Source organism: Staurois parvus, unplaced genomic scaffold (genome assembly GCF_062004578.1).
Source record: "Staurois parvus isolate SC_StPar_1 unplaced genomic scaffold, SC_StPar_1.0 ptg000031l, whole genome shotgun sequence".
In the NCBI taxonomy this organism is placed as follows: domain Eukaryota; kingdom Metazoa; phylum Chordata; class Amphibia; order Anura; family Ranidae; genus Staurois; species Staurois parvus.
The window spans coordinates 15,372,340-15,396,133 of record NW_028317827.1 but is presented as its reverse complement, the minus strand read 5'-3'; the positions used below and the strand labels follow the sequence as shown (position 1 = coordinate 15,396,133).

Here is a 23,794-nt window from a genome sequence, read left to right as displayed (position 1 = left end):
TGCAAAAAATCAGCCAGCAGGCTCAGAAAAATGTGCATGCTCATGCTTCTGCATGAACATTAGCCAGGCATCTGTGCACGTTGTACACATGCATCATGGCATGTGCGCAGACGTGCCTTCATGCTCAGTTAGCAGTTGCCCCCTGTTTTTTGGGGGGAGGAGCATGTAACATGATCCAGCATCTGCACCCCTCCCCGGTTACCCCCGCCCTGTGGCAGTGGGTGGGGGATCACCTCCTCACAATTTGAAAATAGCACAGCCATGCAGGATTTTGCTCACACAACCGCATCATGCCCTCACAGTTTCCTTTGCATGAATGGACTACAAGCCTCTGTTTCTGCTCCAGGCCATTGTAGTGTGCCTACTTACCTTACACGTTGATGCAGCTGCCTTCTTCTATACATAGCCTTGCTGTACATATGCTAACGTCATCCATGAGCTCTGCCATCCTGAACTTTTGACCAAGCCAAAGTTCCCCTTTAACTTCTGGTGATTCTTAACTGACTCCTCGCCTGACATGCATGCTCGCACTTTCTTCTGGATCTTCCTGGTTGGCATCTCCAGTTTTGGATTTTGCAAACTCCTTCCTTAGGCACTTGTGTTCCTCCTGTACCTTTGCACCTTCTGTTTTACCTTCAGGGGTGCTTGAGCAGGAGATACAAGGGAGGCTGCCCTCTTCATCTCGGTGTCCAGTCAGGTACAAGACAATAACACTGTAATCATTTAAACAGAATTTCTATGAACCAAGCCTAAAATAAATCATTTGGATGGGAGAGATTTTTCTCAGTCAAAAGCGGATATATGAAGAAAATAAGTATAATGAGCACACTCAGGCGTTCACTTGAGCCAAATCCTGTGTTGTATGAATGGGAGCTGGTGCTGCATCTATTCTATATATAGTTCTACATATAGGGGAATTCATAAAAGGCTGGTAATTTTACTATTTCAAAGTGGGAAGGCTACATCCTCCTGGATGAAGCCTGGCTCAATTTAGGTGTTCCATTTCTAATTCTTTTGCACTAGATACTTACAAGCAGATGACAGAACAATTCTTTTTTCTTCTATTCTGCAGTAAGGTTTACTGACCAAAGAGATGTGTTGTTCTATGAAATTCTCATTGCTTAGATGAACCTATACTGTTCATAAATCTCTGTGCTTTTGGGTGTTCTCAGCAGTAGACATAATGAGCTACTGCTTCAGTCTCAAGTACGGTTCTATTATGGGAATGGAAAGTGAAGCAAGGTCAGATGTTTGTAGAAACAGAAAGTTATGGATTCTTGCCTAGTATACCTGCTGTAAAGAGTTATGAGTGATGAGCCAAATGTGCCAGGGTTCAGTAAAATAGAGTTTGGAAATGGGGAACTTTCCTCGAACCCCCATAAAAGACTAAGAAGGGATGGATCCTGGAAATTAATTTGCCGATTTTTAAGTCTAATTGGAAAGCAATTTTCAAATGAAGGGCATGGAGTGGGGAGCTGGACACTGCCAGGAAACATGAACCAATGCAAAAAAGTTTTTTTTAATACTGTTCAGTAAGGAGCAGCACTTTTAAAAAGGCTCAAAGGTCAACTATAAAAATGCACAATTCCTTCAAAAAACATACCCTAAACCTGTCTGTAAAGTGGCTCACCTGTACAATTTACCAAACTAAAATGACATTTAGAAAAAAAATGCCATTTAACCTCTTGTGGACCACATAACATATATATGGGGTGCTTTAGCGTGCTTTAACTTCCAACTACTGCATATATGTGTCCATGGTAGCCTAAAAGAGAACTTCCTTTCAGCACTCTGCCAGCTCACAGCTTCTGATCGGGCACCAATAAAATGGACTCTATCACGTCATTACTGTGAGAGCCAATCACAGTCGCATGATACAGAAGCCATGCATTAAGGGGTTACATTGCTGTTAAATGACAGTTCCTGAATGCTTTATTCTGTTTCTAAACAAACAGCTAGGGATTCCCTTCCCAGATCCTTATCCAGGATAAGACTGTGTTCTAGATTGTAAGTGGGACCCCACAAAAAAAAAACTAGCGCGCCCCCCCCCTCCAAATATCAATACCAGACCTTACCTGAGCATACAGCCTTACAGGCCAGAAAAGGGGGACAGTGAGTGTGACAATCCTCCCTCCTGAACCATACCAGCCCACATGCCCTCAATATGGGGAGGGTACCTTGACCAGGCCCACATCCCTGGCTCTGGGAATGTGGAGGTGTATGTGTGGGTCCTTTAAAAAAAAGAGGGCCCCCATATATTCAGCCCCCTTCCTACACATACCATCTATACATAACCTTTATTATAGCCCTCAATGTCCAAAAAATAATGTCCTAGCAACCAGTGACTCGCCCCTGGCCCCATTTATTTCTTGTTGGGGGATTCTTGTTGGGGGAATGGCAACTGAATGTAAACAAAAGGACTGGGAATGTTTGGGGAACTCCAACAGTTATTTTTTGTGATTTTTGCGTGGGGTTCCCTGTTAAAATCCATACCAGACCAGAAGGGTCTGGGATAAATTTGGGTGGCTGCATGACATTTCTTGTGCTAGTGGTTTTCTGAACAATCTGTTACAAGGACAGTTGCATTCGGGTGCTCTGTCAGCTAAAAGAGCAGGCTGTGTGCTCCTATGCCCATTTCCTCCTTCTCTCCCCCCACCGCTCTGCTGTTGGCAGAACAGTTTGTGCTCTTGTGCCTGTCCTCTCTCTCCCTCTCTTCTCCTGCCACTGCACAGAAGACAGCTGTCTTAAATTCCCCCCTTCCCCAGCTCCTGAAATGTCTACAGTGGCTGTGACAGGGAGTCTGATAGGGGCTGTGTGTGGACTGCTTGCATATTCCTTCTTCCCCCTCCCTCTTGGATGATGTAGCTGAAGGGGATCAGGGAAAGTGTAGTCTTGAAGGAGAGTACAGTGCAGGGGTAAAGATGCTGCAAACTACAACACCCAAAGAACCCTGCAAAGAGAGAGCAGACTTTTTTTGTGGTTTGAGCTATGGATCGGATCGGGGGGTCTTGTTGTGTGGGAAGCAGAGCTAGATAGACCGTTTGCATGTGTGTGTGTGCCTGTACTCACCCCAGAGAGAGCCACTGATGACCACTGAGGATATGTATGAAGGCTGGATTCTTGAGAGTTGGGATTGAGTCTTGTGAGGACTGAAGCTGGCACTGAACCTGTGGATCCAGATTCCTGAAGATCGAGCCAAGGGGACTACCAAGCAGACAAGTGTACAGAGCAAGATCTGCTGGACCCAGTGAGCCCCTGCTGTGTGTGTTCTTTAAAGCTGCTGGCCAACCAGGAAAGAGACTGCCCTACTGCCTAGCATCCTCGAGGTTTTCACTGCGTGAAAGAGATGGTAACTAGTGCACCACCATACAAATCAGGCCCCACTATTAGCTAGCTGAAGATTACTAATTAAGTGCCAGGTACTTTACAGACACCTCCAGGGGTACCCATTTCAGGGAAGTGTACACCCTCCCACACTTAGGAGTGTATGCTCAGAATGCACTTGGGGACACTTTTTTTTAATTTTTTTTATTCATACCATTTATATTTCTAATATTACTGTTCTGTATTCCAGGTTAATTTGGTTTAGTATTATTGTGGTCTAGGCTAACTTCCATATCATTGCCTAGTATTAATGCCAGTTACTTTACTTCAATTAATGAAGACTTTACCTATTTATTAATATTAGCGCATTACCATTTGCTTTGCCTTTTTGATAATATACTTACTTAATTTACAATCCAATTGCCTGGTGTTTATTTTCCATATGCCAGTATAGTTCGGTAATATTCTAATACCTGAGCTAATATAGGTTGTTGCAATACACTGTCATATAGATAAGTTGGTCAGAAGGGACAAAGTAATTTACAGAGTTGTGGCAGAGAGAAAACGACCCATCATACCAAGTGGCTCCTTCGGACGTAAGCACTACACAAATAGAGACCAAGACTGATAATTTGGCAACTGTGACATTCACCAGAAAATCTGGTATGTCATGAGCCTTCCTTAACCATACCAAATCTTTGCCAAGTGGAAGAGAACTGTATTGATGGGATTAAAGAGTATTAAAAAAGCTTTCTGTTAAGAAATTTTCCAATCATTTCCAAACCATGCATGGAAAGGGGCAAAAAGACACAAACCCAAATTGCACTATACTCCTATTTACTTTTTGGATGAAGGAGATTCAAGTAGAGAAAATATGGAATTAAAATCTTACTCAGTTTTTCATATACTGTATAAAAATATTTAAAGTAGAAATCCAGTATAAAAAAAAAGTCCAATACTTGTTAAAATGAAAAAGCAGCTTTTGCTGTAATACTCACCTTCAGTTGTTCATCTCAGAAGGTCCACTTCTCCAGCAGATGACTCTCCTCTTCTGGGTTCAACCTACTGACTCTGAGCTTAGGCTCAAACTGTGCAAGAGGACCACATTTAAAAAAAAAATATCTCATGCTTTGCCATGGCTATATGTATTCTTCTCTGGTTTTACTTTTGTGAACACACTGGTTATTCTATTGGATTCAGCACATCTTCACTTCAAATACAAGCACAATATAAATCTGATTCATTAATCTGCAGGAATCTAGAGGCTAGAGAGATAGCATCAGCTTGGTTCTGTGTTGTTTGCTGTAACGACAACTTTTTAAAATGAACTCAAGCTTTTTCTGACCAATAACAAGCTATGAATCTGTAACAGGCAAACCTGAAATAGAACCCAACAGACAATGTGAATAGCAGACACTTTATTCTAATAGATGGCCCTTTATAAGAATCCTGACATTCATTAAAATGTATAGATGCTACATAGAGATATATTATCCAGCAAATAAATGTTTTTCCACATACTTTTTTTTAGCGAAATGCTTCATTATTATGCATCTTTCTAAGGTGTTGAGACAGAAAGAGAGAGATAATGATTCTGGAATATGTGAAGAGTCTTGTAATAAAGCTCATCAGGGTACCTATGTACAGCACAAAATGAAAAATGCTAATTGTGTAGTAAAGAGATGCATTTATGATAATGCTGAAAGTTTTGACAGGACACAGCATAAAGTCTGTCACAATGAATAAAGATTCAGGTTATCAAAAAAGATTTTATTCAAAGTCAAACACAGGTCAATTATTCTTTGTTGCTGATAAACTGAATTCAAGTTCTTGTCAAATAAGATTGTACCCATTTACCTATGAACACCCTGGATGCAGCCATTTTGAAACCAAACTGGAGCCAATTAGAACTCATATCTGTCAAAGTATGCTTATTTTCTATTATCTGATTAAAGTAGACCTTGCATTCCGTGCAAGACTAGTGTCTCTCCCCATGATAAAACATTGCAATAAGCACAATAAATAAATAAATCCATCTGAGGAAAAAATGTAGTTCATATACAGTACATACCTAACCTCCCAGCTTTTCATTAGATTAAATAAGAACTTCACTCAAATGGGGAAGTTCTGATTTTCAGTCCCTTCCTCCTTCCTTTACCACCTTTGGATACATTTTTTTTTTTTGGGAGTGGGTACCTAGTTTTGACAGGTATCTGCTCCCACTTCTGCTCTCTTTCCCTGCAGCTGTCTGGGACATGTCACAGGTCCCTAGAAATTTGCAGGACCATTCACAAAGTGCAGTGAGGCTTGCGCATGCGCAGTAGGAATCCAGCTGTGAAACTGCTAGCACTCACAGCCAACTTACCATAGTATGATGCTGGTTCTGGGGAGCTGAAAACTGGTGAAGGAACCGGCTGGGTGTGGACAGCATTGGATCCCTGGACAGGTACATGTCCTTATATTAAAAGACAGCAGCTACAGTATATTCAGCTACTGACTTTTAATTTTTTTGGGGGGCCACTGAAGATCCTCTTTAAGTAATTTTTTACCCTGAGAGTTTTTTTCCAGTGTCAGGTCTGCAGGTCTGGAACCTGGGAGGACCCTGCTGCTGGACACCTAGTAGAAAATGTTTATATCACCCAGGCGGTGATGTAGACACCAGAAAAAAATACCCTTCCACCAACAGATTAAGTTTAGTATTATAGGATTTCAGATTTTTTTCTTTTCTGTCCTGCAGCAATTCATAAGATGGAGGTGGGGTAGGGTGTGGGATGGTGAGAGTGTGCCGGGAGACAGGTTTTCATGATAATTTCAGGGAAATATAAAATAATCTTTGGTCTGAGAGAATGAAAGACAGAAATGACTGGTCTTGCAGTCTTCTACAGGCTTCAAGTCTTTCACTATTGCCTTACCTTTACAGATTTATGTTGATACTGATACTGAGAGACGGCGCTGTGAGAAGATGCACTTTCTGATGCTTCAAAGTGTTTCTTCATCGTTGCCAGGCCGCCGGGTACCACACAAGCTTCCGCTTCCTCCAGCACCTGGAAATAAAGATGAAATCAAGACAAGTAAGAAGATGTCAGGAAAGTTACATATTACAAAGTTTTGTGTGCATGGAATTTATTTTACATTGGTATCTTCAGCAATGCCTGTGCTAAATGATACACATATGTTCTCAATGAGTGAATTTTGCTTTGTAACCATATCACTGGCTGAATGAGAGAATGGTGGATCCATTTTAGAATAATTTGTGTGCATTAACTGTTTTTAGCCCTCAACAGCAAGATCTTGTCATTCATAAGCAAGTTTCTGTGCATGCTAAATAAACATTTTGTGATTTTGGTACATGTTCAGACTTATTTTTCTAACTTATGAGCCTAGGAACTACGGTATTCATGATTACTCCACTTGGTAGTATGGCTTTCTTGAGAAGCTATGACACGGAGGCGATGCCTTCTGGCAGGGTCGAGGCTTTATGCCACCAGCACCCCAGTATTTTTTTAATAAGTTATTTATTTATAAACAAGGCACATTCACTCATTGACTGTATAACTGATACATTACAACAAAATCTTAAATGAGTCCTCGGTAGCTAGATAAATTTTCATATAGATTTAATGGTTGCTAGACTATAATCTGTCTAACTGAGGCAATCTGAATACATATCTAGACTGTTACGCCTTCAGCACATGAGACAATTTAAAAAAATTAGGTTTTTACTGGGGGAGACATAGGTTAGTTAAAGATCTATAGAGTAGTGGGTACAGGCAGGGCAGAGCAAAGGAGTAGGGACCCGTGAGATGAAACCAAAGTCTAGGAGAGAAGGGAGGGAATGGATGACTAAGAGTGTGTAAGAGGGGTAGGCAATGCAGTACTTTATATTTTTTGATAGTGTTGAATAAAGGGATTTGTGGATTAACCACTATAGAGAACTCCTTTGTCCAACTTTCCTTCTTATCTCCTCAGAACTGCAGTTTAGGAAACTCCCACCTCCCCATAACCCCTCTTCCCCCAGCTCCAGGGGCTTCCCCTTGCAAAGGGTCTTCAGACCAGTCTGCTGATGTTATTGGTAATTCTGGTAATGTCTGTGGGTGGTCCTTGCTGCAGCACAGAACACTGTTTACATAATATGTGAGCAATAGACTGGAGTGACAGTAAGTGAGTTTCAACCCAGAAGAACGGTAACATCTTGTGCTGGAAAGGTATTACACAGGGGATGGATGTGGATCGAACATGAGGATTGCAGTACAAGCTGCTTTTATTACATTTTTCATGTCCTGAACTAGGGAATTTCATGTTTTATTTTAACTAGACTCTAGCTTAAAATATGTATTCCTGCATTTTGTGTTGATTTGTTTTGTTTAAAATTAAAGTAATGGTTGTTAAATACTGCAAATGTTAAAAGAAAAAAATGCTAAAGCTTAAGCTGCATTTTGTATAATACATTTTATTCTGAAATAAATGGTAGCTATATTAAAAATGCCTAAAAGATGCATGGGATTGTACACAATTTTTAAACTAGTCTGCAGTTGACAGAGCTTTTATTTAAAAAATAAAAACACTAAATATAAGATAAAATCTCAAGGCTGCATCTACTAATCAACATAAAATAACTTTATTTTTATCCAACCTAATGGTGTGGCCATGTGACTATAGAAAAGACAACCTGTCGAAAAAAGAAGAAAGTCGGTGGTGGTTGTGGCAGCTTAAACACATTTTGTATGACAGCTCCTATGCATCACCTATTACCATGCCATACTGACAAGCCATCTACATTTTTTCATTATGTTTTGATCCAATTTGGTTTGCCTCTCAGAGAAAGGAGAGTGTTCATAAAAACAGAGTGGGAGGTAATGAATAAAAAGCCAACAGCCTTACAATTTTTTCACACAGCAAAATAGATTGACGGGTGGCTACAGAATGTCTCCTTCCTGAACAATCAGGCTATTGTTTCCCAAAGAGACTGTGGTGGCAAACAGAAAAAGAAAGAAAATGATATTGTATGTGATGTATGACAGTGATATAGCAAGAGTCAAGTAGCAGCTCAATCTGTAAATAGTAGTATAGTGATAGGAACGGGAGTTGCAGTGGCTGAAATAGAGATTGGGCCTAAAGGGGCAGGTAGCCATCACTGGAACCACCTAAACCTACAGCACTACATACAAAGGGAGCCACGGTTTTTTCATTAAATGGAGAACTAATCAACTAAGCTATGTTAGTATGGTGCACTGTTCAAAGGGCTGGAAGAAAAAATCTAGGTAGGTTTTGTGATAGTAAAATCTCGGGTAGCTGAAGTTATGTTAGGGCAATATCTCCTTGGGTAGCCAAAGAACGTAAAATTTAAAAAAAGTTACAGAAATAGATATTTAATATAAATACATTATGCTAATAAGTACTGTCATGTTCAGGGGGTAAGACCACCTGGTACTGTAACTCACCCAAGAACTAGCGTGCCAGTGGCAACACCTGAACAGATGTACCTGGGTACCGGTCCTCACAGATGCAGCGGCAGTGTGACCGTATGCAAACAATGGTGTGTCACAGTCACAGGATCTAATGAGCCACCAAGTCTTCACCAGAATGACTTAAGGTGCGGATGTGGCAGCCCAAAGGTTGCAGCTCTCTAACACACCCATGTGGGCACAGTGCAACTGAACAGCATGCTGGAAGGACAAGGGGTATGCACAGGATACTAGGAAGCAAGGCAACCTACTGTAGCAAGCTGGAAAGGACTGCAGGCAAATAAACAACAAGAAACAATGTTGAGAAGGAGACACACAACAGGGGATGAAGGAATCCACAGGGAGAAACCAAAGGGAATATAACTGCACAGCCAGAGGGAAAACACTAAGAACGAACACCGCAGGAATTAGAGGGGTCCGGCTTCTACATGGAGACACATTGCTCGAACACCAACACACAGGTGCAAAGGTTTAAAAATACCTAGGTTAAGGGCAGATAGAAACCTGAACAACTTGGACAGGAGGCAAAACCTGACGCCGAATCAATGTGAATGGAAGCGTGACAAATACAGCACAGTGAATGCATTACTGGCAGGATCACTATGTGAAAATAAAAGGAAAAAATCCCCCCCTCCCCCCAAAAAAATACAGTATATATATATATATATATATACAGTATATACTGTATTTACACTATATTGCCAAAAGTATTGGGGCGCCTGCCTTTACACGCACATGAACTTTAATGGCATCCCAATATTAGTCAGTAGTGTTCAATGTTGAGTTGGCCCACCCTTTGCAGCTTCAACTCTTCTGGGAAGGCTGTCCACAAGGTTTAGGAGTGTATCTATGGGAATGTCTGACCCTTCTTCCAGAAGCGCATTTGTGAGGTCAGGCACTGATGTCAGACAAGAAGGCCTGGCTTGCAATCTCCACTCATTCATCCCAAAGGTGTTCTGTCGGGTTAAAGTCAGGACTGTGCAGGCCAGTCAAGTTCCTACACCCAAAACTCACTCATCCATGTCTTTATGGATCTTGCTTTGTGCACTGGTGTGCAGTCATGTTGGAACAGGAAGGGGCCATCCCCAAAGTCTTGTATGCTGACACCTTAAGAGTTCCCTTCACTAAAGCTAAGGGGCCAAGCCCAACTCTTGAAAAACAACCCCACACCATAATCCCCCCTCTACCAAACTTTACGCTTGGCACAATGCAGTCAGGCAAGTATAATTCTGTCAACCACCAAACCAAGACACGTCCATCAGATTGCCAGACAGAAAAGTGTGATTCATCACTCCAGAGAACACATCTCCACTGCTCTAGAGTCCAGTGGTGGCGTGCTTCACGCCACTGCAGCCAACGCTTTGCATTGCACTTGGTGATGTAAGGCTTGGATGCAGCTGCTTGGCCATGGAAACCCATTTCATGAAGCTCTCTACGCACTGTTGTGCTAATCTAAAGGCCACATAAAGTTTGGAGGTCTTTAGCTATTGACTGCAGACAGTTGGCGACTTCGGTGCAGTGTGCGCTTCAGCATGCGCTGACCCCTCTCTGTCAATTTACATGGTTTACCACCTTGTGGCTGAGTTGCTTTTGTTCCCAGGTGCTTCCACTTTGTTATAATACCACTAACAGTTGACCTTTGAATATTTAGTAACAAGAAAGTTTCACGGATGGACTTACTGAACAGGTGGCAACGCTCTGTCATTTTATGTGGTCTACCACTTTGTGGCTGAGTTGCTTTTGTTCCCAGGTGCTTCCACTTTGTTATAATACCACTAACAGTTGACCTTTGAATATTTGGTAGCAAGGAAAATTCACGGATGGACTTATTGAACAGGTGGCAACCTATCATGGTACCACGCTTGAATTCACTGAGCTCCAGCAATGTCATCAGCACAGAACTGGCAGAAACCAATGGGACCCAGGCAGGGGTGGACTAACAACTCATGGGGCCCCCAGGCAATAGGGGATCATGGGGCCCCTGTGTCCTTGCCCAAACTCAAAAAAGCCTATGAAAAAGGTACCAGGGGCATCTCATGGGGCCCCCTACTGACCCTGGGCCCTCGAGCAGTGCCCGAGTTTCCAAATGGTCAGTCCGCCCCTGGACCCAGGTACACCCATCTACTGCCTGGTGAAATCTGGCCAGAAGTGGTCTTCATGGAAGAATTGCAGTAAAAAATCCATATAACTGACATAGAAACAAGGCTAAGTGACTCAACTATGCTCAAAAACATAGTAACCGGGGTGCAGAAAAATAGCATCAGGGTTCCCCCAGACTGATGAGTCAAAATTTGAAACATCTGGCTGTAGCAGGATGCAGTTTGTTCGCTGAAGGGCTGGAGAGCGGTACAATAATGAGTGACTGCAAGCAACAGTGAAGCTTGGTGAAGGCTCCTTGCAAGTTTGGGGCTGCATTTCTGCAAGTAGAGTTGGAGATTTGATCAGGATCAATGGTGTCCTCAATGCTGAGAAATACAGGCAGATACTTATCCATCATGCCATACCATCAGGGAGGCATGTGATTGGCCCCAAATGTATTCTGCAGCAGCAGGACAACAACCCCAAACATACAGCCAATGTCATTGAGAACTATCTTCACTGTAAAGAACAAGGAGTTCTGGAAGTGATGGTCTGGCCCCCTCAGAGCCCTGATCTCAACATCGAGTCTGTCTGCGATTACATGAAAAGGCAGAAGGATTTGAAGCACCCTTCATCAACAGAAGATCTGTAGTTAGTTCTCCAAGATGTTTGGAACAACCTACCTGCTGAGTTCCATAAAAAACTGTGTGCAGGTGTACCTAGAAGACTTGACGCTGAATCAATTGATTGAATTGAAATTAAATGAACTGAATTGAAAGAATTGATGAAAAAGGAAATCTTAATTTACAGCATTTTTCTACACCTGCCTAAAACTTTTGCACATTTATATATATACAGTTGCAAGAAAAAGTATGTGAACCCCTTGGGATTACGTGGAGTTTTGCATGAATTGGGCATAAAATGTGCTCTGAACGGCATCTAAGTCACAACAATAGAAGAACACAGTCTGCTGAACATAATACTACACAAATATTAGATGTTGCCATGGTTTAATTGCACATAACATGTAAACATTCACAGTGCAGGGAGGAAAAAGTATGTGAAGCCCTAGCTTAATGACTTCTCCCAGAGATAATTGGAGCCAGGAGTGAGCCAACTTTGACTCCAATCAGTGTGATGATATTGGATGTGTTGCTGACAGCTGTCCTGCCCTTAAAAAACACACACCTGTTTTGGGTTTACTGGTTTCAAGAAGCACTGTCTGATGTGAACCATGCCTCGCAGAAAAGAGCTATCAGAAGACCTACGATCAAGAATTGTTGACTTGCATGAAGCTGGAAAGGGTTACAAAAGTATCTCCAAAAGCCTTGATGTTCATGTGTCCACGGTAAGACAGACTGTCTACAAATGGAGAAAGTTTAGCACTGTTGCTACTCTCCCTAGGCGTGGTCGTCCTGTAAAAATGACTGCAAGAGCACAGCGCAGAATGCTGCATGAGGTAAAGAAGAATCCCAGAGTGTCAGCTAAAGACCTACAGAAATCTCTGGCACATACTAACATTTTTGTTGACACATCTACAATAAGGAAAACATTAAACAAGAATGGAGTACATGGGAGGACACCACAGAGGAAGCCATTGCTGTCCAAAAAGAATACTGCAGTACGTTTGAAGTATGCAAAAGAGCACCTGGATGTTCCACAGCACTACTGGCAAAATATACTGTGGACAGATGAAACCAAGATTGAGTTGTTTGGGAAGAACACACAACACTATGTGTGGAGAAAAAAAGGCATAGCACACCAACATCAAAACCTCATCCCCACTGTAAAACATGGCGGAGGGAGCATCATGGTTTGGGGCTGCTTTGCTGCCTCAGGGCCTGGATGGATTGTTGTCATTGATGGGAAAATGAATTCCAGAGTTTATCAAGACATTTTGCAGGAAAACGTACGACCATCTGTCCGCCAACTGAAGCTCTGCAGAGGATGGGTGAGGCAACAGGACAATGACCCAAAGCATACAAGTAATTCAACAAACCAATGGCTGCAACAGCACAGAATACGCCTTCTGGAGTGGCCCAGTCAGAGTCCTGACCTCAACCCGATTGAAATGCTGTGGCATGACCTTAAGAGAGCGATTCACACCAGACATCCCAAGAATATTGCTACACTGAAACAGTTTTGTGAAGAGGAGTGGTCCAAAATTACTCCAGATCGTTGTGCAGGTCTGATCTGCAACTACAGGAAACGTTTGGTTGAGGTTATTGCTGCCAAAGGAGGGTCAACCAGTTATTAAGTCCAAAGGTTCACATACTTTTTCCTCCCTGCACTGTGAATGTTTACATGTTATGTGCAATTAAACCATGGCAACATCTAATGTTTGTGTAGTATTATGTTCAGCAGACAGTGTTCTTCTATTGTTGTGACTTAGATGACATTCAGAGCACATTTTATGCCCAATTCATGCAAAACTCCACGTAATCCCAAGGGGTTCACATACTTTTTCTTGCAACTGTATATATATATATATATACACACACACACTTTTTTTTTGCTTGGCACATTTTGTAACAGCAATAGGCACAAACCGCTCTGCCTCAATTGCAAATCTGCCCTGTTCCTCATATATCCCTTAGTCAGAAGACATAGTGCCAACATTAAAAGTAGATTGAACTTTTGGTGCCAAATAAGAATTCAGGATCAACTGGGAGCCACTGCTTGTGCTGCAAATACTAATACAGAAGTTGAATTAATCGTAAAATATTTTTATTAGTTCGTCCCATCAGTTTCTACCTGTCTCTGTAAAAAAAAGCCATATTTCTTTACATCTTCACTGTTCATTAAGGAACGAAAATTACTTTTTTCATAAGATTTTATTATCACCTGTCCATAAAGCTGCCAATCGCTCGGCATCCTGCTTCTAGCACTAATCATAATTGGTTTAACGGAGTGAGTCACTGCCACTCTGCTTCATTTCTATGTTGATTAGGCTACTCCTAATGGATTTAGAGTGTGCAGAGAGAGAGAGAGGAAAAAACCCACAGTCGAGAATTAAAATAAGATTTAAAAATGATGCAGGCATCCAGTAACAAAAGCTGAGGCTTGGCTTTATCTATAAATCTATAAAGTGTTATTATGAAACTCTCGGTTTACTCCTGAGTAGAGGAAAGTTTTAATGGTGTAGATGTATATGTATGGGTTTTATCATTAGCAAATTTTATAACTGCTTTGACCCATGATTAATTTTACTTGAATACACTTCTTTACCAGATACAATTACTGTTTAGTTCTGCAAGTTCTGCAACAATTTTCATTAGAAACATTCCCATAGGGGGAAAAAAGTTTTATAGAAAGTCTTATATTGTATTAAAGGAGAAATTAAGTAAAGCTAAAAATAAATAGCAACCCTACAAAATGTTCAGTTCTGTGCATTAAAGTGACCTTTGCCTTTCCTTTTACAATCCAAATTGAGAGTACCTACGCATACTGTAGTGGTTGTTGTAAACTTATTATTACTCTATCTCCTTTCAAAGCTCTTTAGCAATACTTGGATATCAGCTGTGAAAAATGAACTTTACCTTCACAAGTTGGATGTGCAGAGCTGCAGAGTGTGCCAGTGTAGTAAACCTGCTCACATACAATTACATAATTTCTTCTTACTAGGTCTGAGCTCCTGGTTTGGACATAAGGTTCTAGCAGAACTTTGCTTGTTCAGGTGCTCATCTGGATGCTGAACTTTTACTCCATTTGACAGGAGCCAAACTTCATATGTACTAGCATTCTTTCTACTGCTACTATACTGTATATGGCAACTTCTTTTTTCCGCTGTCAATGGTTGATAAGGAATCAGTGGGTTCTGGTACTAACCATGCCCTTAGCAACCAATGACATCAACTGGCCCCATTCATTTACTGACTGGGAATCTCTGGCCATTTAAACAAAGGGAGAGGGATAGTGGCTGACAGTACTGTCCAAATATGGCCATGTTTGGTCAATGATATCAGTGGTATACGCAACGCTTTGTTTACAACTCTGGAAGAAGTTATTCCCAGTAAGTGAATGACAGGAGTGGACATGTTGGCTTGGTGGTGGATTTTTACTTTTCATAAGTCTGCGGGAGTCGTTTATCCTGATCGATGAAAATCTACATCGCTGGACAACATGAATGACAATGGGTTTACAGGACTTGTCAAAAGGCAAGGTGATTTTATTTACTATTTATATTTTTTTGTGACTGAGTAGGGGTATGTACCCCTCATTCATGTGGGGTATCTGGGGGCTCCTTATTTTAAAAGAGGGGTTTCTGATTCCAATAAGCCCACCCTTTGCAGACACTCGCAACCACTGGTTAAGGGCATGTGGCCTGGTTCAGGAAGTGGGGGGTATCACCCTTCTTTACTGACTTGTCAGGCTGCTTGCTTGTATAAGGGTCAGGTATAGATTTTTTTTGGGGGGGCACACTTTTTTCTTTCTTGATTTTTGCATGGGGTCCCAATTAACATTTATGACAGAACTTCATTTGGATAAGAGTCTGGCTTAGATGAAGGGAATACCTAGCAGATAGAAACATCTCGAATCTGAAAGCTCACTGTGCTAAGCCATGACAAGAAGCTGTCAACCTATAAAAAATGTATAAATACAAAATTCCCTCTCTTTAAAATCTCATGTCCAGCTTTCACCAAGATGCAGAAGAACCTCTGCAATAAGAATTTTATTTTTGGTCAGTTACTCTCTGAGGCTCATCAGCTTCTATAGAGATGCAAATGTTATAGTCTTTCTGTTTCAGCTTCCACAGTAGCTGGTTCTAGCTGACTTAAATTGCTTAAAAATAGCTGCATGTGTTTATAAATGTACAAATCTAAACAGCTATTAATACCTCCAGGTAAACAGCATTTGAGACTATTGATTCAGGGAGTTATTAGATTGCCTTTTAGGATCAGGAAGCTTTTTTTTTTCATTGGGTCAAAATTTGATCAAACTTTATTAGGGTTTTTGCCTTCTTCAACTTGGTTTAACTTGATGGACATTTTCTTTTTAAGTAAATATAAAATTATTTGTAACTATGTACATTGACAGATTGAACCAGGTGGTTAAAAAAAGCAAAATAAATTTTTCAAGATAGAGAAAGGTAGTTAGTCACAATCTCGCAATTTCGTAAAAAAAAGTTCCAAAGTGGAAGAGGAGAGGAGATGAGGAGGATCAGCGGAATTTCCCTTTAGGGGTGAATGTCCGCTTTAAGGTGAGACAGTGGCAGTCGAAGTGGCAGAACAGTTGGCTGTCTTGGACCCTAGAATCCAGGTGGGCTTAAGGGGATGCTAATAAGTTCTGCACATTTATAAGCCAGTTTCAGCTTTTCAAGTGTTTAGATTTTTTTTTCTGAAGGATATCAGCAATGACAGCTCTTTCTTACTACTGCATATAATACAAAACAAAAAAGTAAAATAAATTGTGTTCCAAGTCTTGCAGAACCATTTAAAAATCCAATGTCAAAAACATACACTATATTGCCAAATGTATGTGCATTTACACGCATATGAACTTTAATGACATCCCAGTCTTAGTCGGTAGGGTCAATATTGATTTGGCCCACTGTTTGCAGATATACAGCTTCAACTCTTCTGATAAGTCTGTCCCCAAGGTTTAGGAGTGTGTTTTTGGGAATGTTTGACCATTCTTCCAGAAGCACATTTGTGAGGTCAGGCACTGATGTCAGATGAGAAGGACTGGCTCACAGTCTCCGCTCTTATTCAACCCAAAGGTGTTCTATCAGGTTGAGGTCAGGTTCGGGTTGAGGTGCAGGCCAGTCAAGTTCCTACATCCCAAACTTGCACATCCATGTCTTTATGGGCCTTGCTTTGTGCACTGGTGTGCAGTCATGTTAGAACAGGAAGGGGCCATAACCAAACTATTTCCACAAAGTCGGGAGCATGAAATTGTCCAAAATGTCTTGGTATGCTGATGCCTTAAGAGTTCCCTTCACTGGAACCAAGGAGCCAAATCCAACTTCTGAAAACAACCCCACACCATAATCCCCCCTCCACCAATCTTTACACTTGGTGGCACAATGCAGTCAGGCAAGTACCATTCTCCTGGCAACCACAAAACCTAGACATAACCATCGGATTGCCAAACAGAGAAGCGTGATTAGTCACTCCAGAAAACATGTCTCCACTGCTCTAGAGTCCAGTGGCAGTGTGCTTTACACCACTGCATTTGACACTTTGCATTGCACTTGGTGATGTAAGGCTTGGATGCAGCAACTCAGCCATGGAAACCCATTCCATGAAGCTCTCTACACACTATTGTTGTGCTAATCTTAAGGTCTTTAGCCATTGATTCTGCAGACAGTTGGTGACTTCTATGCACTGTGCATTTCAGCATGCACTGACCCTGCTCTGTCAATTTACGTGGCCTACCACTTTGTGGCTGAGTCGCTGTAGTTCCCAGTGGCTTCCACTTTGTTATAATATAACTAAGAGTTGACCGTGGAATATTTAGTAGCAAGGAAATTTCATGGATGGACTTACATGGAGGTGATTGAAACACCTGAATGCCAAAATAGTTTTGGCAATATAGTGTATACGTAACTCTGTACACTGACTTATTTGCATGGTCCAATTAATCTGACAACCCCAGATCCAAGGTACATTTAATACATCACTGGCTAGTAGGGTTGTAGACGGGGCTTAACCAGTGTACCCAAGAGTTTAGTTAGCACACATGGGTACTTAAAGCAGAGCTCCACCCAAAAGGGGAAGTACAGATTAACGACTGGTCCCCTGCTCCCACGAGGAATTTACACCTTTGGGGAGCAGGTACCTGATTTTGACAGGTACCTGCTCCCACCTAGGTGGATGGAAGAGAAAATTGCCCCCCCCTCCCCGTAGTCTTCTGGGATACGTGATAGGGCACAGTGAAGCCGCAAGCTGTCACAGCTGGCTGCCCACACTTAAGATGCCAAAGGATAGAGAGGACAGCCGGTGAACCTGGCTGGTGTAAACACATTGCTGGATTGTAAAACAGGTGAGTAGCTGTTTTTTTTAAAAGTCAGCAGCTACAGTTTTTGTTTTTGCTGACTTTTGTATAAATTGACAGTTCACATTAATAAGGCAATTTAGAGCATTTTCACTTCATATGCTAAAGGTCATACACTTCTTCAGGCAATAAAGGGTACTGTTTATCAACAAGGCACTTTCCAATAGTAACATATAAGGCAGCTACGGAGCAGAATGCCAGAGAAGCACTTCTCTTGGAGGGCTATAATATGGCTTGGTCACACTAAGATCCCCAAATTTCCCTGCAGATATCTGGCTGGCAGTGGGAGTCTGTTCCAGGAGGCTGACAGAAGAGCCAACCTGAAAGGCAACACCTACTCTTCCCCACCTCTCCCTAATACTGCTCCTACTGCGTAAGGGGCTCTATCCCTCTTTTACTCCCACACTGCAGGTACGCTGAAGCATCCCACTCTTAATGAAAATCCTCAGTTAAGATAGCTGCCTAAATTATGTGAGATTTTAGTATGCAATAGGATTGCTTTCCTCCCCATGATGGCTGACTGTAGCTCATAAATGGAGACAATTATTCCTAAATGGGCTCCTGCCAACCCGAAACAGCACAGTGCCATCTTCAGCTTGGAGGATATAATGCAGCCTTCGCCTACCTACAGGGTTGATTGACTCAATGGGGTTTATTTACTAAAGCTGGAGAGTCCAAAATCAGACTGCCTTCTGCATAGAAACCAATCAGCTTCCAGGTTTCATTGCCAAAGCTTCATTGAACAAGCTGAGGTTAGAAGCTGATTGGTTTCTATGCAGAAGGGAGTCTGATTTTGGACTCTCCAGCTTTAGTAAATAAACCCCAATGTGTTTGTACAGTAAAAAACACAAAAATATTGCATTGTCTCTTTAAATTAAATACATGTGATTGTATGTTTGCACTGTATTTCTCGCTGCTGATACTCTAATATACCTGGTTGATCCTGCTTGTGCTGCTCCTCCTAGAAATAAATTTACCATGGCAGCATGGCAGCTGATCCAAGTTACCGTGGTTAGATTGTCTTTTGTCATCATGCCAAAGATACAGGCGCGCAGTGCAAGAGCATACCGCATCTGTATCTTCCGTGGACAGTGTGAAGCCCCACCAATCTTTGCTCTCGGATAAAAAAGGGGGGTGGAGTTTGGTGCCAAGTCTGATTGTGTTCCATTGCCATGGAAACACAGAAGCTTGGCAGCACTGTCACTTCTGGTTCAAATGTACTGCCCCAACACTGAAAACTTCCACCAGCAGGTCCGTGGAGCAGACAGCGATCACGTGACCTGCATACCCTAAACAAAGTGAGTGTTCACTTAGCTTAGTAAATAAGGTGAAGCTGTGTTTACTATGAGCACCCAATCAATATTTTCTTGCACATGATTTGTTGATTGTAACAAAAACTCATACTTGCTTACTGTCTTTACAAAAGTTGGGGATGAGTGCTGCTATTAATATTGCTATGAATATTGAAGTATGCCCTGAAATCCTGATATTTTTTACAAAGCTAAAACGACAAGTCAAACAGCATGAGCTAAACTGCAGAGCTTTATCAATTTTATGTCTAGTGACTTGAATTTAAAAGACATGTCTTGCCGATATGTTCAACAACCTGAATTCACTGAATCTATCACTTTAGGGCAAAACACAGAGCTATTCACTGCTAATGATAAAATCTATGCAGTCAAAGAAAAAATATTCATTGGAAAAAGAGAACTGCTGAAGCTGGGCAGTTTGACACCCATCATGCTTCAGCCACACGCCTTGTGGAAAATAAAATGTCCTTATACCTAGATATATGGACAGCACTAACAAAGCGCCTCAAACAACTGTCCACTTATTTAGAAAATATTTCCCTCTTACTATGGAAATTGAAGTTTACAGGTGAACAAAAAACGTTCTTGTTAGATTTACTGGTCAATGATTCATTCATATTGCGATTGTTTAAAGTCAACCTTAAGCCAAAACATTTTTAAAGTTTTGAATAGAATGGAAAGGGTTAGAATCCCTTTTAGGTTTTTATTACTGTTTGCATTTCCGTTTGGGAAACGTTTGCTAATATTCAGTGTTTTTGATAGACTTCTTGTCTATTTGATGGATAACAAACAAATGAGGAAGTGATAGGAAATCCGCTAAATAGGGGCACGGATAGAAATTAACACACATTTTATTCTCTGTCAAGATATGACATGCCCCATCCGTCTACTAATAAAGACAGCAACATCTAAATTAGTTAGTCTGCAAAGGCAGCCAAAAATCATGCAGCTAGTGCTGGGCAGTGCTGGATATATAAGGGGGCAAAAGGGGAAATTGCCTTGGGCCCTCCTCACTGAAGGGGACCCCCTCTATACAAAAACTATATAAAATAATATTTAAACAAATATATAAAATAACAAATAATAATATAAAAAGTAAAGTAAAAAAATTACTTTTTTTTAATTACATGTATCCGGGGAAGTAATATTTGGTCTGCCATCATCTGTAAAAGTTCTTAACTCTGGACTGATATATTGTATAATTTTTTAAAAAACATAATGGCAGCTCAAGCGAACCTTACATAGAGTGCTCTGACCATGTGTGTTTGTGTGTGCACCAGTGACCTCTGAATGACGTTGCGTCATGCATTTTAAAAATGTTTGACTGTCATTGAGAATGTAAACCAACTCTGTTTATAAGCCCCCCCAAACCTGAAATTCCCCAGGCCCCCAAGATATAAATCTGGCCTTATTGCTTGCAATTCTTGGTAGAATGTCCAGCTTTGAAAATAAAGGAATAAGTATCCATCCTGTAATAAATATTTTTTGCAAAATAAATATTTGTATTTAAACATGATATAAAATATTAGACTATGCTTTGTCTTATAATGAAGCTGAAGCTTTGAAACATGTAAGCATGGCCCTTCCTGCAGCTCCTTGGTGATGTCACTTCCAGTTGAGTTCCATGCTTTCCCTGCTACTGTTGATCATGATCCCCCATGGTTTTGAGCGCAGTGAGGAGCCAAAACAGCAGTCCAATTGGAGAACCTGGCTTGTGCCCATCATCAGACCGCAGATAAATTAGATATGCCTGCCTTTATCTTTGTACATGTGAGTTGTCCATTGGCTTTTTAATAAACCTGTGTTTTAATACTGCACTTAGTTGGCTCCCACTTGTTTTCTATTTCCAGACTGACAGAGTTCCCTTAACTCTGCCACTTTCCGCTATGGAAGCCATAGATTATTATTATAGACTTTAATGCATACTGACTTTTTTTAACTTTCTGTATTGGGGTAGTGCACACCTTCTCTAGGGTCATTTATATCTACTGCCTTTTAAGATAAGCAAGAAGGCTATCATCACATCATATCCACTTCTGTATATGTGAAACAACACTTTAAAATAATAATTAAAAAAACACTGCCAAGTATGGGGGTAGTATTTATATAGGAATCTGAATATATCATATAACTATATCTCAAAACTTAATTTATAGACAAGAGAAGAGAATCTTGTATAAGGAGGAATATTCTGGGACCTAATTGACTACAGGACTACAGGTAATCAGGACACCATCCTGTAGGTCGGATTAGAATATGAAAGAACACAAACTGGCCATGGTAGATCTACATCTGTGGTTATAATGATCAGAATCCAACAGGAAGAAAACAGGACTGGCAGAATCGCCAAGTGTTTTAAATATATTTAATTTGATAAATAAAATAGTAACAGTATGAGGATTATAAGGGGCAGAGGAATGTCATGCCAAAATCTAAGGTTTACATACACTATAATATACTGTATATCTGACAAGCTGTCTGACTGTAGATGGAGTACCTTTGTAAAAATGTCTAGTAGCTCTGCTTTAACCAGTTCAGCTCTGTGGACGTACTACATACATCCAAAAAGTGAACCTTTAATCACAAGCTGTTTTTTTTGTTCAGCCGACTGCAGGCTTGAAAGTGAAAGTGATGCACTAGCTCCATAGCTGCCAATCACTTTCACAGAGCCGATCACACAGTGATCTCCCTACCACGCCGGCAGCCCCCTTTCTCCAGTGGGTCACAGGATCTCCACTCTTACCGGAGCCTGGGAACAAAACCGCCGGCTAGGGGAGGGAGAACACTGTGAGACCAAGGCAAATCCATGTCTCAATCTCACATGCAAACACTGAAACCGAAAGTGATGTCACTTCCGGTTTCAGATGCACCCTTTCATGGCCAGTACAGCCAGGGGACAAATCTAACCAAGCCGATCTATGCTTGGTTAGATGGTGTGAAGGGCAAGAGAGACATTGGGGTCTATTAGACCTCTAATGTCTCCATAAGGAGTACCTGTCACCTGCCCAATGCTATCACATAGGAGTTTATTTTTTTAGTTAAAATATAAAAGATGAGGCTGCATCAAGTAAATAGATACCAAACATTCCATGTCTTAAAATTGCGTGCAACTGCGATATCGCCAAAAACTACAGTGCCCACCATAGGTGATGCTTTAAAAGCAATCAAGTAAAAATAAACAAAAAAGTTTTTACAAATGAAAATTATAATAAAATATATTAAAATAAAAAAAAATAACCCTTGTTGCCCCCCACACACCTGCGCAATTGCAAACACAAGTCCAAGATGTGCAAGTGCATGTAAACCATGGTCGCACAACACCTGTGACATATTGCCGCAAATGTAGAACAATAATTCGACCGCAAGACCTCCTAGTTAACTCTAAACTGATTAGCTGTGAATGCTTTTAAAGCGTCACCTATGGCGGGCACCGTAGTATTTAGCGATATCGCGGGTCAACACAATTTTAAGACATGGAATGCTTGGTATCTATTTACTTGATGCAACCTCATCTTTTATATTTTAACCAAAATGGGTATTCTATTCTGTGTCTTTGCACTAAAATGCATTTTATTATATTTCTTCCTGAAAATTTGCATTTAATAAAGAGTTGCACAAATATCATGTGACATAAAAATTTACAACTAGCCCCTTTTTTTATTCTACAGGGCCTCTGCTTTCATAAAATATCTAATGTTCTGTGGGTGTAAGTAACTTTTTTTTGCCAAAAATGTAGATTTTTACATGTATGCAAAAAATAAAAAAAATTGTTATGGTGCCGAACTGGTTAAACATTGAAAATTAATATACAAGGATTTAATGTTGGATCATAATGAATAATGTGTAATGATTACAATGGTTCTACTATACGTCAATACGCCAATGTTTTTGCTGCTTTTTTTGTTTACTTGTATAAGCCTACATTCTTGCAATAAGAAAAAAAAAAGAAGAAAAAACAAATAAACAAAAAATTGGCAGATGCGATGGGCCACGTGGTCTATTTTCTGCCCCCGCTCTTCTATGTCTCTATGTAATCCATCATTTGTTTGGGTTGCAACTCTTTATTCTCTTTTTTTACTAGTCCAATTTACAGTTATAATATTATTTCCTTTGTTTGAATTGAACCTCTTGTTTTTCATTTTCTACTACCTTCATTTGGTTATATTGTTAACATTTTGCTGTGTCATTATTATATGTTTTATAAATTATCATACACAACACATTTTTTATTTACTTACATTCACATTGGAAGTCTGGCTCTTGCTGCTAGCAGCAGATTGATACATGGCCATCCTTTCCTTTAATGGTAAAGATTCCAACAGATCTAATGGAATACTTCCAATGTTGCTGGTCTCCTCAGAATGTTTCTTCTTGCTGTCTAATAAAGTAAAAAAAAAAAAAAATCTGTAAGTGAGCCTCATTGTATAAATATATAGGACTGTCCCACAGTAATTGAAAAACTTCATACTACTTTACTACACATATTCAGACATTTGAAATGGTGGATGCAGAAAAAATAATGCAGCCACAGTAAATCACAAATGTAGCTCTTGATTGTTGATGTGCTATGCAAGGCCACGCAAATCCTATACATTTAAAATCCACTCTTAGCCATACTAC

At 40.7% G+C, this 23,794-nt stretch overlaps 1 protein-coding gene across 1 annotated transcript in view; it reads right to left on the bottom strand.

Annotated features, from left to right (window-relative positions):
• XIRP2 (xin actin binding repeat containing 2) overlaps positions 1-23,794 on the bottom strand; it is a 181,161-nt gene that overhangs the window by 53,184 nt on the left and 104,183 nt on the right. Inside the window, exons 2-3 of the mRNA XM_089660274.1 lie at positions 23,413-23,552; positions 6,237-6,368 (exon numbers count right to left, since the gene is read on the bottom strand). Coding sequence (XP_089516400.1) covers positions 6,237-6,368; positions 23,413-23,466 — 186 coding nt within the window. The 5' untranslated portion in view covers positions 23,467-23,552. The remainder of the gene's footprint in view (positions 1-6,236; positions 6,369-23,412; positions 23,553-23,794) is intronic.